We start from the raw sequence: 18,215 nt of genomic DNA, 5'->3' as shown, positions 1-18,215 counted from the left end.
GTCAAAAACGCCACAAAAAACACATTTAGGTTGGTACAGGAGGAGGAAGATGCAGTACCTGAACTGCAACAAAGTGTTTTCCATAACTGAGAATGTACATCAATCAATCTACATCAACATGTAAGTGAAATATACAGAACTTTTTCTAAATGTACAGAACTTCTCAAGATAAACAAAATAAATAAATAATAAAATATAGTACAACATTTGTTGAAGTGGTTACTTAAATATGCACTTAAAATATGAAAAGCATTTGGAAGAATTTTTCCCTATCACTATTGTGCCTATATGTAAACTAAATCACTGTCACACTCCTGTTCCAGGGCCTTTAGCCCCTGCATTCACATGATTTGTAATCAAAATAAACGTATTCAGCTCTTTCCATGACACGAATGATGTTGTTTCATCAATATTCAATAAGAAAACTCTCTCTGACTGTACGAGACCTTGCAAATGAATATTTCATTTAAACATTCATGACCTCCATCCACACTTTATGACAATGGTTTTCCACAGTGCTCTTTTTCCTTTCTTACAGAAAGCCATATTTACAGAGTCAAAAAGTGGTGAAGTGATGTCAGCCCTCATCCAGTAAACAGAGTATCAGCCAGTCACTCAGACATAAAGAGTAGTGGTGGGGATGTGCACACAGTATGAACACAGACCCTTCCCAGACTTGGTCTGTAGGAAAAGAAATGCTTTTTCTATGGCTTAGCAAGATTATCGCTGCAGTCACGGTACCCTTAAAGGCCTCTGACTGACCCTCTATTGCCTGCGGCAGTTGGCTTGGCTATGTTTTTAGGGAGGGAGGGAGGGAGGGAGAGAATGAAATGCTGCTGAAAGAGAGGGGATCAGGACGAAGAGGCTTCCCAGTGCAGAGGTGGAGCTATAGAGAGAGAGAGGCCAGGCAAAGGGCCAGCCAGAATACTAAATGTCTCAATCTTAATACCCTAGAAAACAGCAGAGCCCCTAAAAACAGGCGTGCCTCCCCTTTTTCGAATTGTTCATGCACTGGAAAGACTGCTTACCAGAGAGGGCGTGTGAAAAGCGGGTTGCATTACAGTCAAAAAGTAGGTCACAATATGGAAGATTCAGCTCAAGCTTGAACAAATTCTAAATGCAAAAATAAAATAGCATTAAATCCTGGAAGACGTTAATCAAATGCTAAGCACCCACTTGAATGCATGATTCCTGAATTGCAAGTCAGTGAAGTTTAAAGCTTTCTAAATATCAGCAGCCTTTATGTTCACTTTGCTGCCTCATTACATGGTTAACGGGCCCGGGTCTTCCAGCTGTGCAAAACGTGCATTATGTAACATGAGGAAGGGGGGGGATGTTATTCCTGACCTACATTCTGTATGTTGGGAATGCCTGCACTGAGGGATGTCATGAACTACAGCGCTCACTCTCAGTCTGGTTTTAAACACAGTTCAGTCACCTTAGTTAAAGCATTTGGAGACAAAAAAAAAGGATCTTATTTTTGGATCCATCAAGGTATTTTTTTTTTTTTTGACTGGCTACATGAGCTGTATGTGATTTTTTTTAAATCAAGTTTATATGGAAGCTTGTTTCCACCACAGAAAAGGTAATTGCGACTCACAATTCTGACTTTTTTCTTGCAATTATAAGTTTATATCTCACATTTCTGACTTTATAACTCATAAAAGACTTTATATCTTACAAATCTGAGAAAAAAAAGTCAGAATTTCCAGTTATGAACTCAGAATTGTGAGACAAAAAACAGCATTTTTTTTATTTTATTAATTTTTTATTTTGTTAAATAAATAAATACATACATTTCTCAATGTTTCTAAATTCTGTACATTTTGCTCACATACATTAAATGGTTAATGCACATTTGAGTGGTTGTTGACTGATACAAGTGCTTAAATCTTATTTACAGGGTCATCAGGGTCAGCTTTCCATGAGCCAATAAGATTTACTTACATAAGAGCTGCAGGTAATTCTAGTGAGTGTTCAGGGAATGTCTTTACTGTGCCTCCATTACAGTAGACTTTGACATGGGCAAGTAAAAACCACAGTTTTATCCTACAACATCAAGTTGATGATTACCATGGATATCAACCATATCCATCCTAACAAATCTTTTGAGTAAATATGGGCATATCATTTTCCCCTCTAAAGGACAGCTGTCAACTGCCACAACACCATAACCCTAACATGCTGAGACCTAAACATAACTCAAACTGGACCTTTATTGGCAAATGTGGTCACTTGCTTTTGTGTTCTTGGCCAAAGGGAGAGGGGAAATCTTTTGTGTCTCTCAATCTTAAACATGACACCGGTTCAGTCAATAATCAACAGCAGAGAGGGGTTTACCTCCCCGTAACCCAAAAGCTGTTTCCACAAGTCAGTTCTGAAGATGAATGACTTGTATTGCAACACAATGCCATTTCCTCTCGCAAATCCAGCTGAAGGAAGTGACAAGCGACCCCAAACTCCTTTAAGAGACCTCAGTTGCTGAAAAAAAAACATCAGCATATTATGTCATGGAATTTTGTGAAGAAAAAGGCAAAACAGAGAGGTGTCTGAGCTTACAAGGCAAGAGTCGCACACCTTCGGAGTCCCAGCAAAACACAAGCCGAGTGTGCAATGAATGAGACGCATGCTTTGATGACTAAGTTTGGCAATCACTACCTGCTAGTCCTTTCCATATATGGAGCCTGAGAAGTTGTAGCTAAGCTAAGCTCCGCCCACCAGCTCTCGTACTAGTAATTGTTTGCTGTCTAAACAGTGTAAGGAGGGGACGAGCATGAGAGTGACGAGCAAGTATGAAAATTCTTGCATATTTGGGAGAGGCAGATTACGAGTGAAAGAGATTCTGAAAGGGAACGAGAGACTGTTGATAGTATACCTAGGCTTAATGTATTGTGTCAAGTGTAAGTGTGTGAAAGTGCAATGTGAACGAGTGCTGTTGATAGGACACAGCAAAACACAGAGAGATGAAATCAGCTATCTGAAGTTGAGACATCATCAGTCATCATTGCTCTGCCAAAGGCTGACTATATATGGATATGACCTCGCTGTCATTATTTTAAACCACTTCCTTCTTACTCATAGTGAGACAGATTGTAGGCAAACCTTCATTTCTTTTTTTTTTCCACTAAAGTAATGAATGAGGCTTTGACTCAAGAAAAACAAAAAATAAATCCAACTGTAAGCTAAAGGAAATACTTTAAACAAATATCAGGAACTTTTCTGTATATTGTTAAGGTTTGATTTACGTAAAATATTTAAATATGCAAGCATGTGTGAAGGAAAGAGATTTTTATTGTACAGTTTTAGTAAAAAAAAAAAAATAAAATCCCCAGTATCTTTGACCAAGCGCTGCTTCATTCATTAGGCCTAGAAGTTTCAATCTGATTTCCATGAGAAAGTCCCATGTGACAAGGGCCTTGAATTCTTGACATTGTTACCATGTGACACACTTAAAGATTTCCTTTTATGGCGGTTGCTGTTACATCGACCAGAGGGCGAGGCTAGCACAGCCAAAGTGCACAGAAGTTCTACAGCAAAAGCCCTTGAGGAAAGAAATATAAAGAATCTTTTTACGGACAAAGTTAGAGGAAAATATGCAGCACATGCTAAGAAGAATTTCTTAATATATTGTATCTTATCACTTGGCATCTAAATTCTTAACATATCTGGTGGTGTCATGTGTTGATGTCATACTCAAATAACATACATAGTTTCACAGGCCTGAATGTGAATAAAAATATTTTACTTTCACACAAACATGTTTTACACACTCTTTAAGAAGTAAATTACCTTATATTACACTAGTTGAATGTACATTATGTGTACTCTTTCCGTTGGGCATTATTCAGAGCTCTGCGCCACACCTGTGATGAAAAAGCTCCCAAATTGTTCTACAAGAAAGGACTTGTCTATTGCTACTCATTCACAATCAGTGCCTCTGGAGTCACTGAGGAAAGGGCAAAAGACTTGTAAGGATTGTAGCAAAAGGTTACCAACAGAACAGCCATAAGAAAATCCCCAGTAAGGTTGTGTTAATATGTTCAGTTAAATCACAAAATGAAGTGATTTTTTTTTTTTTTTTTTCCCAGTATTACGTTAATGACATAAAATGCCTTCTGGTGGAAGAAATTATATTAATAAAATAATCAGACAATACAATTAGACAATAAAATGGCCTTTATAAACTCAGACCAGATTCTGCTAAAAGTCATAAAGCACCCATGAGGTGGGCAGCTGTTTACAAAGTAATTAAAGAAACCTGTTTGTGTGCTGTAATGTTGTTTTTTTACACACCAGTGAGAGTGAAGCGTACATTGCACGGCATGATAAGAAACAGTAAGCACATACTACTCAGCTGTACATTCCAGAGTAAAGCTCTCTCCACACCAGAATTTTTGAATGTGATTTCCTGTGCAAACTTGCAAAAGAAATGACATCCCTTTAAAAAATCACTTCCTGTAAGACATGAGTAGGTCATTCCCTTATTTGGCAACTAACAATGGCCTTTAGTTTTCAGGCTGTGGAATTTGAATCTTTTAAGGAGGGAGCTAACTTTTATTGAACATATTTTCTTGACTGGGTCAAATCTGGATCTTTTAAAAGTCAAAGTTAAGAAGAATCTGTGTTAAGAAAAATGACCATTGTTTTGTAGTTCATTATTAGGTCAATGCTCAGCTGTTGGTTAAACTGGCAGTGGTATTAAATCTGGGTGGGGAGTTGGTGTAAGTTTTGTGCACCCAATATAGGTGTCTGCCAATATTAATGTTGGACTTGAGACAACTCAGTCTAGCCAGAGATGCTGTGAGTGCCACGCCTCATCAGTTTCTCACAGGCATCACTCAGGAATGGAATACCTTTCATGCACAAGAGACATTAATATGAAAGGTCTGATGAATAGGGTACTGACAAAATGACAGCAAGTTTTCATTATAATATTAAGATAAAGGTTCCAGTGGAGCAAACATGACTGGTGTGATTAGCAGACGCTAGCCTTGAAAGTTTTAAAAACATTTTCTGAAAAAAAAAAAAAAGGTGTGCTGAACTTGCAGAAATTATGCTATTTTGCTTTTTTGCTAGTGCACAGTTATGAATGAATGAGGCATTTATATAGCGCTTTTATATGTACTTCTGTACACCCAAAGCGCTTTACAATCATATCAAAGGTCTCTCCTCATTCACCACCAGTGTGCAACATCCACTTGGATGATGCGACGGCAGCCACAGTATAACGGCGCTCACCGCACACCAGCTATATGTGGAGAAAAGAGAGAGAGATAGAGCCCAATTCAATGGATGGGGATTATTAGGAGGCCATGATTGGTAAGGGCCAAGGAAGGAATTTGGCCAGGACACCGGGGTTACACCCCTAGAACAGTTATGCTGTTCTAAGTAGTTGCTAAGAGGTTCTTAACTTACCCAATTCAACAGAGCCCAACACAATGTCTCTATGAAATCTGCATAATATCATCATGCAATTTCCATAGAATAAACTGTGCATGACCAATTATCAGCTGAAGTTCAATACTTAGGGTTAAGTGGTTTTGAAAATGAGCACTACGAGCAGTAGTAGTAGAGACACAGGGTCTCTACTACTTGCTAATCAGGGTCTGAAATGATCATCTGCAACTGATGAAAGCAAATGTTCTGAAAGAATAATTTCCATTTTGCATTAAGCGTATGTTTGACCAAAGGTCATGAATGTTGAAACTGCTCTCAGATATATAAAATTCTATTAGCGTGCAGGATCTCTTTCCTGCTGGCATTATTCAACTTCCTGTGGCAGGCTTAAGCTATGCTGCTTGGCACAGTAATCTCTCCCATGCTGGTTTAAAGGCTGACTGAGTCTGGAGTGTGGACGTGCATGTCTGACTCATTCCAGGGCCAATCCCTGCTCAGCCCTCCTCTCGCGGGCAGACAGATGGTGGAGGGTAGATTAGCAGGCCTAGGGTCCTATAAAAGCAGATATTGCTATAAACTGACCCATACTGTAGGCCTATCTCACATCCCCCTCTAGCTCTGGGTAAATCCCAGGGCATTGGGAGAAGAAAACTGCAGGCCACACAGTAGTAGAACCAAAGTAGCCATGAATTAATCCTACATTCCGATATGTCAAATAATCATAAGCACGGATTGAGAATGCCTGGACTTAAAAGGGTAAATATGTTTTATATGCAATCTCTGAAGCTGAAATTCTCTGAAATTCTATCAATATAAGTTATTTATATCTCAGTCACAGGGAATGAGCCCCTGCAGTATAGTCACAGTGGGGTGCTAATAAGCCACTGATCTCCATTGATCAGCCAGCACTGGAGTGAGGCAGAACTTATACAAGAAGGTGCCAAAACATATGCAGCATTAATGGGATAGTTCACACAAAAATTAAAATTATCATGTATGACTTTTTCTTTCTCCTGTGGAACACAAAGGATAATATTTTGAAGAATGTTTTTGTCCAAATGTTTTTAAAGAACTGTTTTTGACCATAGAATGACTCTTTTGGACCCCACTGACTTTCAATGTATGGACCAAACAGTTGAAACATTGTTCTTTAGTGTTCCAAGAAATAAAGTCATGCAGGACTGGCACAACATGAGGGTCAGTGAATAATGACAAAGTTTTCATTTTTGCATGAACTATTAGGGCTTTAAATGATGAAAGGTGCCACACCTATAGGTGGGTACACAAATCTATATATTGACAGACGTGTACATGCAGAAAGCCATAAATGGAAACTCCACCAGTTATTGCAGCAAAGAGGAAGTGAAGCTTTGGTATGGTAAGAAAGGACACAGTCACAACTGTTATGCTGAGGAACACAAAAATGAGGAAATAGTGTTTTTTTTGGTCAGTATCAAATCCTGTTGCAAGAGGTTTGAAAGCATAAACAAAGATACAAAAAAATCTGCTATTGTTTGGTTGTATAATTTGGTTGAATGTAAAACCACTGTAAATGTATCTCAGTCAAATCAAGCATTACCGCATAATACTTGAGTCAGAGCATATAATGCATATAAGGAGATGGACGAGTGCATATGAATCCATTTGGGCCATAAAGAAGGGGGCTAATCCAATCTCTATACTAAGAGGCCAGCTGGCAGTATAAAAGTGACTTCCTTTTCTAGCTTGATTATTTGGCTTTACACACCATAAAGCAACAAAGCAAAAGTGAATCTAAAATCAATCGGTGGTCCTTCTGCTATTTGTGGGGGGCTAATGGTGGCCTTCTGCTCTGCTTAAATGCTTGTTTCAAGATGAAAGTGTTTCTGTTCAAAGGATTGTTCACCCAAAAATGTTAATATTTTCATAATTTACTCACACTTAAATTGTTATAAATCTGTAATGTTTCTTTCTTCTGTTGAACACAAAAGAAGATATTTTGAATGTTGGTAACCTGACAGTTGACGGTAGCCACTGACCTCCATAGTAGGAACAGATAAACAAAAGAAACTCATACAGGTTTGGAACAACATGAGGGTGAGTAAATGATGACAGAATTTTCATTTTTGGGTGAACTATCCCTTTAAAAGCAATGGGAAAAAACAGGTTAGTTTGGTGATTTGGATAATGAATTGTTGAACTGAGGGAACTGAGTTTCACGCCAGACAACAAACTTACTAAATGCAACAGATTTCACAAAAACAACACGCCCAGAAAACGGTCCTTTGAGAAGAACTTCATAAATATATTTCTTATCATCATGTTGCATAGTGTGTTAGGAGAGCTTTGGTATCAGAAATTAGATAAGCTATTATGAACTCTGAAGAACAATGACATTATCATGGTGACAGCCTGCACCATAATTTTATTGCTCTGGATATCTTATGTCATGGGGCAAAGCTGAAGATCATTTGGATAGTACCTTATTTAGAGATGAATGGGAATGCTGAAGTGGGGGAAGGCAGGCTGCTATCAGGGAAGGGTGGTGGTCCTCAGGGGAACTATGGACTCACAAAAGCACATCTGCTGTAACAAGACCCCAGTCCAATCTACAAAAGTTACAAAGAGAAGCATGGTTGTTCAAAGTAAAAACTGGCTGCACTGTAAGATGCATATTACATCACATTAACCATAGTTTGATGCATAGTTACTAATTGCAAATGGTGTGTTTATAAGGGAGGATGAATGTTTGGCATTCTTTAAAAGAAATGTTGGGGGATGGGAGGAAGAGACCTTACTGGTGATGCACTGTTTGTAGATAAACTTTTTAGACTTTCTAAGTTTTATGCTTATTTAACCATTTTCTCATTAAATCTATCGATGTCATGCATATTTGTTTATTTGCCGATGCTAGAATGATAATAAAAAAATAGTTATAATTGTTGTGTATTGTTAAGCCATAATCTATTCGCAACTTTTCACATCTAAGAACTTAATTCAGAGAAACTCATTTTAAATTTTTTTTTACAAAAAAAAGCACTTGAATTTTAAAACATTCTTGTCAAATATGTTGTAAATGTACTGAAGTAAAAAAATAAATAAATATAAGCCACAAAACCACACTGTCCTTGGTATCAGCAAGAGATTTTTACATAATCAGCTGTTTTTGTTTATAACTGCCATTGAAGGCCATGTGCATTACTCCCAAGTTACACATTAAAAAGTCACATGTAGCTTGCCAGCATCATTTCTGCTCAAGCACAGCCTTATCTATTATTCAAACTGTGGCAACATCTGAAATATGCAAGAAATGTTTTTTAATGAAGATAACCATGAATATCTTCACCGTTATTTTTTTGACACAGTAAACAATGTTTTGAAGATTTATCATTATTATAAATCTCTCCAAACAATAAGTCAAAGTTCATATGTCTGTAGGACGATACTTCAATAATGTGTAATATATTTTTGAACGAGATACTAGACTTTCCTATGACACAACAAGATATTTAATTGGTCAAGACCAAGACAATAATGCTGACATGTGACGTCATGTCTAATATAGACCTGGGCTAGGCCCACTTACAGCCATCAACAACTACTGTCCCTTTATCATCATCACCATGTAACATGCTCACACCTATGCATGTAAAAATATTACTCCTGTAAATGAGTGATTCACAATTACAGGAATGCAAACCCCATTCATTCCAAGTTTCATTACAATTTCTTTGACAACATTACCTAATAAGCTTAGACCAGCTAGTTGCTCTTACAGGAAACAGGTCATATCACTTTAGTTATCATGATTTCATTTAAAAATACCCCTATTTTGCATAAAAAAGTACTTGGTAGACTCCCTCACAGAAATATTATTGTATTATTGTGAATACAATAAGAAGTAAATGATCTACAGAGCTGCTGCTGTGTTATATTGTAAACACAACACAGGACCAAGGAGGTGTCCACCACTACGACCAATACTGGCACTTGTAACCTTTCACAGACTTTTTAAAAGGTTGAAGAGAGTCTTATTGGCGCGATCGCAACAAAATACGTAATTACGAAGGACAATGTATTAAAATTCGCAAATAACAGGGTAAAATTTGATCAAAATCGCCTAGGCCTTGTTCTTCAGCTAGTCTAGCTTCCCCTTCTTTCACTCTCGAGTTGCAAGAAAGCAAGTGTAGCAATGTGCACGCGACAGCCGGGTGTGTGACGCTGGACCAATCAGAGGGCAGAGCTCCGAAAGTTTACCTTTTATGGCTAGAGCCGGGCATATGCCGTCATATAAAAGAGCTCGCCCAGCTTTTCAACCTCACTTTGAGCTCCTCCACACGCAGCTAGTGCGGAATATCATCAGCTTGTAACCCATTCTCTTAAGTCGACAAACCCCCCCAAACCTAAGGTGAGTTGATTTTTCAGCTTTTATTGCATTTTTAGTTCATTAATATTAATTTAAACCTGTAATTATGATGTATAATTAAAACTGGATAAAGAAATTAGACTAAGTTACCGGTCTTTTCGCTTTTAAGTTTTAACTCCTGCTTCAAAACGGTAGTTATTTATTATGTAGTTATTTTTATGTAAATGTTTGCTGTATTATCATAACTTTATGTACTGTACTGGACATGTCAGGTGGAAACGACGGTATCCGTTGTAGGCACGACATTAAATGGGCCGGTGTGAAATAAGTGTTCGCCTTTCTTAACATTTAAGATGTGCTCTGATTAACCGTGCTTTAACAGCTATAAACTTGACTTGACAGTTTTAAGGGTATTTATTTGTGAGGCATGTTACACACTTGATGGATAGCCGGCATGGGAAGTTCTTTGTGCAGGCAGTGCTGCAGAAGGGTGTGACCTAGTTTAGCTAGCCGGCTAACCAGCGTTCACCTTCTGTAAACCTGGTGAATCTAATTCACTTATGCGATCACTAAATTATCAAAGATTGGTTATTAGTTCACTTTCAACACACCCAACATTTTTAGTGAATACTGGCGCTTTATAATGTAGTATGCAGCATGCATCCCTTCAGTCTTTCCTTAAAACTGAAGATTAGTCAAGTATTTCATTCACGTTAAAGCGTTTCGAAATATAAGGTGTGGTCAATTTTAATAACTGGGGTAAAGTGTTCCGGTTGCATTTAAGCTCTTATAATTGAGTCGAACAGTAATTTTTCATAAAACTAATTGATAAAGACTAGAATATAAACTGAATGGGCTGATGGTGATCTCTCACAAGTGCTTCGGCGTTTAGTCTGCTCTTATGGAGTCATTTGAAGTGACTGCAGATCTGTGACGCAGTAATGTTGGGCAGACACCCGTCGAAATTCGGTTGTGTAATTGATACCAGGCGAGGATGAAAGAGGATGTAAAACTTCATTCGTGTAGAATTTAGGGAGTGGCCCTGGCGTGATGAATGTCGAAATCTGTTCCTTTTTACTGAACCATACGACACTGGCTGAGTGCCACACCGCCGGCAGCCGCAAAGCGGCTCAATCCATTGCCTTTTATGGTAATAATGAGAGAATGCAGAGGGACTTCCTTTGTCTGGCATATCTGAGGCGCGCATTGTCACTCTAGCACCCACTAGCGGTCAGACTGCAGAATGCAGCATGAAACAGGAAGTTGACTCCACATGGTCACATGCTCACTGACACTTTCTTACATGGCAGCAGTGCACTTCAAAAACACTTTCCTCTCTCTTTTACAGTTCAGCCATGGATGATGAAATTGCCGCACTGGTTGTTGACAACGGATCCGGTATGTGCAAAGCCGGATTCGCTGGAGATGATGCTCCCCGTGCTGTCTTCCCATCCATCGTGGGTCGCCCCAGACATCAGGTGAGAAACGGAGGATAGTTTCGGGCTGACCAATAATAAGAATTTTCATGCTATTTTCTCATTCCTAAACATTTTACAAAAATTAACATGCTTTCCTTCATTACAGGGCGTCATGGTCGGTATGGGACAGAAGGACAGCTATGTTGGTGACGAGGCTCAGAGCAAGAGAGGTATCCTGACCCTGAAGTACCCCATCGAGCACGGTATTGTCACCAACTGGGACGATATGGAGAAGATCTGGCATCACACCTTCTACAACGAGCTGCGTGTTGCCCCAGAGGAGCACCCCGTCCTGCTCACAGAGGCCCCCCTGAACCCCAAAGCCAACAGGGAAAAGATGACACAGGTTGGTTTTTGGCTAGTAAATGGTGCTTTGAAGTCTCTTGTCTGTCCTGTTACCTCACTTAAGTTCTCCTTTTCATTCGTTCACTTCCTCCAGGCTTTGTTTCCTCTGAGCTCCTGAGTTTCTCATCTTTTGCTGGAAGCAGCAGGTTATCTATACTTTTGCCTGCCTGTTTTGCAGTCTCCTCCGCACTCTGATTCTTTGTGCACTTTTGTTTCTTTACTCTAGATTTCCAACTAACCCCTGCATGGGTGTGGATGTGCTATAACTTTTTGAGCATCCGTTAACTTGTCCTCTCATTACAGATCATGTTCGAGACCTTCAACACCCCCGCCATGTACGTTGCCATCCAGGCTGTGCTGTCCCTGTATGCCTCTGGTCGTACCACTGGTATCGTGATGGACTCTGGTGATGGTGTCACCCACACTGTGCCCATCTACGAGGGTTATGCCCTGCCCCATGCCATCCTCCGTCTGGACTTGGCTGGCCGTGACCTGACTGACTACCTCATGAAGATCCTCACCGAGAGAGGCTACAGCTTCACCACCACAGCTGAGAGGGAAATTGTCCGTGACATCAAGGAGAAGCTCTGCTATGTGGCTCTTGACTTCGAGCAGGAGATGGGCACTGCTGCTTCCTCCTCCTCCCTGGAGAAGAGCTATGAGCTGCCTGACGGACAGGTCATCACCATTGGCAATGAGAGGTTCAGGTGCCCAGAGGCTCTGTTCCAGCCATCCTTCTTGGGTAGGTTTCCTGACAAACGTTACCTGGTGTGTATGTACTCTAGAATTGAAGAACTAAGGTTAACCTTCTCTCTCGCTCTGCAGGTATGGAGTCTTGCGGTATCCATGAGACCACCTTCAACTCCATCATGAAGTGTGACGTCGATATCCGTAAGGACCTGTATGCCAACACTGTATTGTCTGGTGGTACCACCATGTACCCTGGCATTGCTGACAGGATGCAGAAGGAGATCACATCCCTGGCCCCTAGCACAATGAAAATCAAGGTGAGCTGTGATCTGAACTTTGACCCTTACCTCTCACATCAGTTTGTAACTTAATGCATATGGCAACTCCTGCATTGTGCTAATCATTTGTTTCTCCACAGATCATCGCCCCACCTGAGCGTAAATACTCTGTCTGGATCGGAGGTTCCATCCTGGCCTCCCTGTCCACCTTCCAGCAGATGTGGATTAGCAAGCAGGAGTATGACGAGTCTGGACCATCCATCGTCCACCGCAAATGCTTCTAAACGGACTGTTACCACTTCACGCCGACTCAAACTGCGCAGAGAAAAACTTCAAACGACAACATTGGCATGGCTTTTGTTATTTTTGGCGCTTGACTCAGGATCTAAAAACTGGAACGGTGAAGGTGACGGCAATGTTTTTTGGCAAATAAGCATCCCCGAAGTTCTACAATGCATCTGAGGACTCAATGGTTTTTGTTTTGTTTCTTTAGTCATTCCAAATGTTTGTTAAATGCATTGTTCCGAAACTTATTTGCCTCTATGAAGGCTGCCCAGTAATTGGGAGCATACTTAACATTGTAGTATTGTATGTAAATTATGTAACAAAACAATGTCTGGGTTTTTGTACTTTCAGCCTTAAAATCTTGGGTTTTTTTTTTTTTTTAATTTTTTTTTCTTTGTTCCAAAAAACTAAGCTTTACCATTCAAGATGTAAAGGTATCCATTCTCCCCCTGGGCATATTGTAAAAGCTGTGTGGAACGTGGCGGTGCCAGACATTTGGTGGGGCCAACCTGTACACTGACTAATTCAAATCCAATAAAAGTGCACATGTGTAAGACATCATATTCCTGTGTGACTTCCTGTGTTGGTGCTGAATGAATTTGAGTAGAAGGATATTAGGTTTAATAAAACTAGTCTTGGGTTTTCTTAGTGTTGTATTCACATTTTATTGGAGTATGCCCTTTGGTTCCAGAGCACTTTGGTGTAAGATAAATGGGTTTTCTTGACCTGATTAAACTGGGTGTTGTAGGTGGCTTTAACAAACTCAAATATTTGCAATTTGAGATTAAAATGGTGTACATAGAAAAAATAACTTGCTCAAATGCTTTCAAATGATCAAACTAACAAATCTGGCATTTGATCAAAATTATTTACATGTTTCCTTCATAAATGTAGCTTTTAATTGGCCTTCACTGTTCACATGGAATAAAACACCAAAGCTTTGTAAGAGGACTCCATTTAAAAATGGAGGTCAAAAATGCCAGTTTTATGCTTGTGCATGTAAACTGCAATATTAAGACATTTAATGTCAGCATTACTATGGGAAATGTTAAGTATATGGGAAAGTAATCAAGTTTTAATCAGATGAGAATCATTTTTACAGAGCTGATAAGTTAAATTACTTCTAGCCTTACCGTCTTAACAGTTTATTAATCTGTTCATTGCGTCTTTCAATTAGTCTTAGGAAGCTGTTGTGAGCGCATACAAATTTATATTTGCCTTTAGTCTAAAGTTTAAACATTGTGAGCTAGCATTATGCCGCCTCATGGTCAGATGGTGCTACATTTTAATTTGTACTTCGCGTAACTGTACAGCAGATGGCGCTACACACACAGGAAACGAAATTCTTGATGCTTTGATTTGAGAAAATAGCTACTGAACACTGAGACTCATGGTAACTCAATCAAGGTGCAAGAGACTGTGTTTTCTCTTGGGAAGAATCAAATATATATATTTTTCAGTAAGTGACATGAAATAGAATAACAAAACGTGGCACATATCCGATTTGTGCTAACAATATACACTAATAAGTGGCTGCTGTTTTTAGGTTGATCCTGGTGAGCTTGAACTTTGGTTATTGATGTAGTAGATACTTATAAAGATGGGTGCCCTAGTTGCATATGATTTACTGCAAGCTGCTTCTCGTCTGACAGCACTTGATGAAAAATGATCAAGAGATTTTCCTGCTGTGTACATCTGTGCATGTGTAGAGTAGCCTATAATACAGATGTACTTTATTAACAGCAGAGGTAGCCTTTTTACTTTCGTTGTATTGAATAACATCAAACAAATCAATATTTATTATTTATCAAACCTACATAGCTGTCTTTTGATTTACTTTAGCTGTATCTTTTATTACCACTTACCATTTAATTGTTATTTTTGTAAAGTTGTCTCAAAAACTAGCCTTTAATCTTTTATTCATTAAGCAGATGATTTACAAATGAAACGCATGAATCTCATAATCAGCCGAGTTAATCTGAATTCGCTCCCTACCCCCAACACAAGCACAAAATGTCATTCATCCCTTCAATTTAGCCTCCCACATACATTCATACATCCCACGGGGATGTGTGCCTCAGCAAACGCCCGCGTCTCTTGATTGTGGTGCGGTATGTTCACGCAGGGACGCGGGCCACGCACGAATGTTCCCCTCCATTCATGATGAAATAATTACACAGAGGAGCAAGCCACTAATAAGTGAGTAGTGGGCGACAGAGACATCAGCATTCACAGTGCTATTTCTCATTGATTGCACAATTATTGGAGAGACTCATTCAGTCCTATCCCACAGACATGATTTATGATTGATTTGCTTGATGCAAAATGCACTCAAGTATTTTATTTTTGTTGTGATGTTATAACGAACAGAAACGAGGGGTGCTGCTGGAGGTGTTGTGTCAGTGACTGTGAAATGGACGAACTCCAGTGTCATTAGATCCATTGTGTTCGGGGCCCCTCTAGAGCTGTGGTCAAATGAGCACCCGAGGTCTCAGAGCAATTTTGTGGTGCCTCACAGTGTCCGACTGAGTGTGTAGGAGGCAGAGGTGTAAAGAGTACCTGAAAATTATACTTGAGTAAAAGTACAGATACCTCACATCGAAAATGACTCCATTACAAGTTACAAGTAACCAATTCCAATACGACTTGAGTAAAAGTCTTAAGAGTATCTGATTTTAACAGTACTTAAGTATTTTACTCGTACTGAATGTAGGCTCGAAAATGCACTAGTCCTCAACACCTGAGAGACGTGCCGGTGAAAATAAGAAACAGTTGATTTGTAAGATGAGAAATCATGTTTACTTTGAACACCTCAATATTGCAATAAATTAAGGTCGACAACAACCTCGTAGACGTATACAAACTCTCAAGTCTCAGTTAAGCTCAAGTGCACAAAAAGGCCATATGCAAACCAATATCCGTCAAAAAAACCTTTTTGCTTGCACGTCAATTTCTATTTAACACAGTTTGTGCTTGTTATTAGACTTTATAAGGCGCGTCAAGTTTATTTGTATATCGCGTTTCACAAACGCCGGTGATTTTTAGTTTCGTTTTCTCTGGCAGCGCAAAATGTTATTTATTTTTTTATATTTCAAAATGTATTTCATTGAGGTATATATACACACACAAACATACACACTCGCTCCAAATATTTATATATATGATTACCATCATATTTAATATGTTTTTAAAAAATATGCTAGTTAAAAAAAAAAATAGTTCCAACAGATTTTTCTGTGGTACCGAAATTGGTACCGAGAACCGTAAAATTTCACTGGTATTGGTACCGACTACTGGAATTTTGGTACCGTGACAACACTACATCAGCTTAAACTAAATGAAAATTGACTATCCCACTGTGAATGACAGTGAAGCGACGTAACTGACGCTGTTAGGTCACATGATAATGATAATATGGCGAATGTAGTTATTGTTGCTAAGGCCCTGTCCCAAATGGCACCCTAAACACTCGCGGCCTTCCTACGAGTCCCGCACTTTCGTGACGTAACGTCGCTTTGACTGTCGGGAAGAAGTCGCGGAGCTCGCATCAGTGCGGGCTCAGCAAAAGTGCGCATCGAGGGCGCATATCGGCCGCAAAGGGGGCGCTCGCGAGCACCCTTCTGAAGCCTAAAATTGACAAATGGGACACCCTACGGTCTCGTGGACTTAACGGACACGCGCACGCGGCAGCCATTGTAAGTCCACAAGACCGAAAGTGCATAGAAGTGTGCCATTACAGGGCCAGTGTCCGCTGTTTTTCGCATGTCCGCGGGTTGAAGCGACTCCAAATAACATGATATTTAGCCCATGGAATCCGAATTTTACCAGGGTAACCCCGCCAACAACGCAGCATGTACCTTTTTAGCGGTCGTGACATAGTTACTTATTCAAAATACCTACTCAAGAGAGTGTGCTATTTTAGACGCAGCCGAAGTGTGGAATGTCGGACACTTCATACACTCAACTGTCGCAGCTTTTAGTGATGTTACGTTCGTGAACGAATCGTTCTTTTTGAGCGAATCTTTTAGGTGAACGAATCGTTCTCGTTCACGTAGTCCACTGACTCATATTTCTCGTTCACTGAAATTCCTCTCTTCACAGCAGCGCGGCGCTATTAGCAGCGAGCGCATGCGCAGCTCTGTGGACTGTTTCATCCTGTCAAAAAATGACTAAACCTCGAGCCAATAATCTTCGAGTGTGAGATGTGACGGAACATATGTGATTCGTTGAATTCAGTGAATGAATATGCCCTTTACTGACCGTAATGCTTTTGAGTCTTGAACCATAGACTAAAAAAATATGGACGTAGTGTCCGTGCCAAGACGATCCAACAACGTGTGTTCTGTTTATCTTCCGCATGCGAGCACATCTACACAAACACACATCTCTCTCGAGTCTCGACCATTAACGCAGCAAGCCATATTATTTTATAATTGTATAAAATAATCCAGAAAAAAGTACAAATATGGCTGAGATGCCAAATTCAGCGGCTGGAATTAGCTGAAGTAAAGTAACGGCTCACAGACAGCAGCGGCAATCTACCTGTCACTCAAGTGACCACGCCCTTAATTATGCAGAACTTTAAGGCTTAATATAATTTAAACGGATGAGTTATAAAACAATTCACCCCCCTCAGAGTTGTCATGAAGGGCAAAATTAGCTGTATAGACCAAAAACACAATTTGTACAAAGCTGTAAACATGTTTTTTTTTTCTGCTGTAAATTTGTCCGTTTTAACATGGGACTCAATGAGATTCTGCTCTCTTGTGGAGCCTGTCCCTAGCGGCCAGTCGATGAATTGCAGTTTAAGTCACTTCAATATTGGCTTCACGAGAAACTGGGGGAGGTTGCCGCTTGGTCTGAACCAGAGAGAGATCTCGTTCGTGAACGAGTTGAACGAACTGGTACATCTCGTTCGTGAATGAAATGAACCAGTTGCTGAACGATACTAACTGATGGCGAACAGGTAGAGCTCAGCTCGTGTAGTTTGGCATATTTGCAGCAAAGAAAGAAATTTACATTTTACCATTGTAAAATGAAAACAGTGTAATAACGCAAGCTGATGGTTAAATGATTACTGCAAGCACTGGTTTTGTGTGCATTTTGCATTTTTTTATTATTATTATCGTAGTTGTTTTATGTTTTAACAGTTTTCTTCTTTTAAAAATGACTTCATTACGTTTGAGTCATGGCATGCACTTCTCTAAAAACTGTAAAACAAAGAAATGTAACAATATTGGTAGATCTCTGCGTCACGTCAGCAAATAGCATTCCAGTTGGAGCTGTGAAGGGGCATGTAATTGGTGTGATCTACTGAAGGAATACGCCCATCACTGACCGAGTTGCTGTTTTGAGTCTGAACGAGAGCTCTCGTTCGTGAACGAAATGAATGAGAGT

The 18,215-nt window shown here is 39.7% G+C and overlaps 1 protein-coding gene and 1 long non-coding RNA gene across 3 annotated transcripts; one reads left to right on the top strand and one right to left on the bottom strand.

The window, feature by feature from the left end:
• Nucleotides 1-1,598: 1,598 nt before the first annotated feature.
• On the bottom strand, nt 1,599-9,482 carry LOC127508368 (uncharacterized). Of its 2 annotated transcripts, XR_007928782.1 has the most exons (4): nt 9,121-9,482; nt 7,859-7,985; nt 2,560-3,541; nt 1,599-2,481 (listed from the first exon to the last, which is right to left on the bottom strand). It is a non-coding gene; the product is annotated as an uncharacterized LOC127508368 (long non-coding RNA). The 2 variants fall into 2 exon arrangements; XR_007928781.1 differs by having other exon boundaries at nt 2,560-7,985.
• A 154-nt stretch (nt 9,483-9,636) lies between these two features.
• actb2 (actin, beta 2) lies at nt 9,637-13,379 on the top strand. Its single transcript, XM_051886219.1, has 6 exons — nt 9,637-9,784; nt 11,091-11,220; nt 11,327-11,566; nt 11,869-12,307; nt 12,391-12,572; nt 12,674-13,379. Exons 2-6 carry the CDS (start codon nt 11,098-11,100, stop codon nt 12,815-12,817), a joined length of 1,128 nt encoding a protein of 375 aa, XP_051742179.1. The 5' UTR covers nt 9,637-9,784; nt 11,091-11,097; the 3' UTR covers nt 12,818-13,379.
• The last annotated feature ends 4,836 nt before the right edge of the window (nt 13,380-18,215 follow it).

Source organism: Ctenopharyngodon idella, chromosome 3 (assembly GCF_019924925.1).
Source record: "Ctenopharyngodon idella isolate HZGC_01 chromosome 3, HZGC01, whole genome shotgun sequence".
Taxonomy (NCBI): domain Eukaryota; kingdom Metazoa; phylum Chordata; class Actinopteri; order Cypriniformes; family Xenocyprididae; genus Ctenopharyngodon; species Ctenopharyngodon idella.
This window is presented reverse-complemented; position numbering and strand designations above follow the sequence as displayed.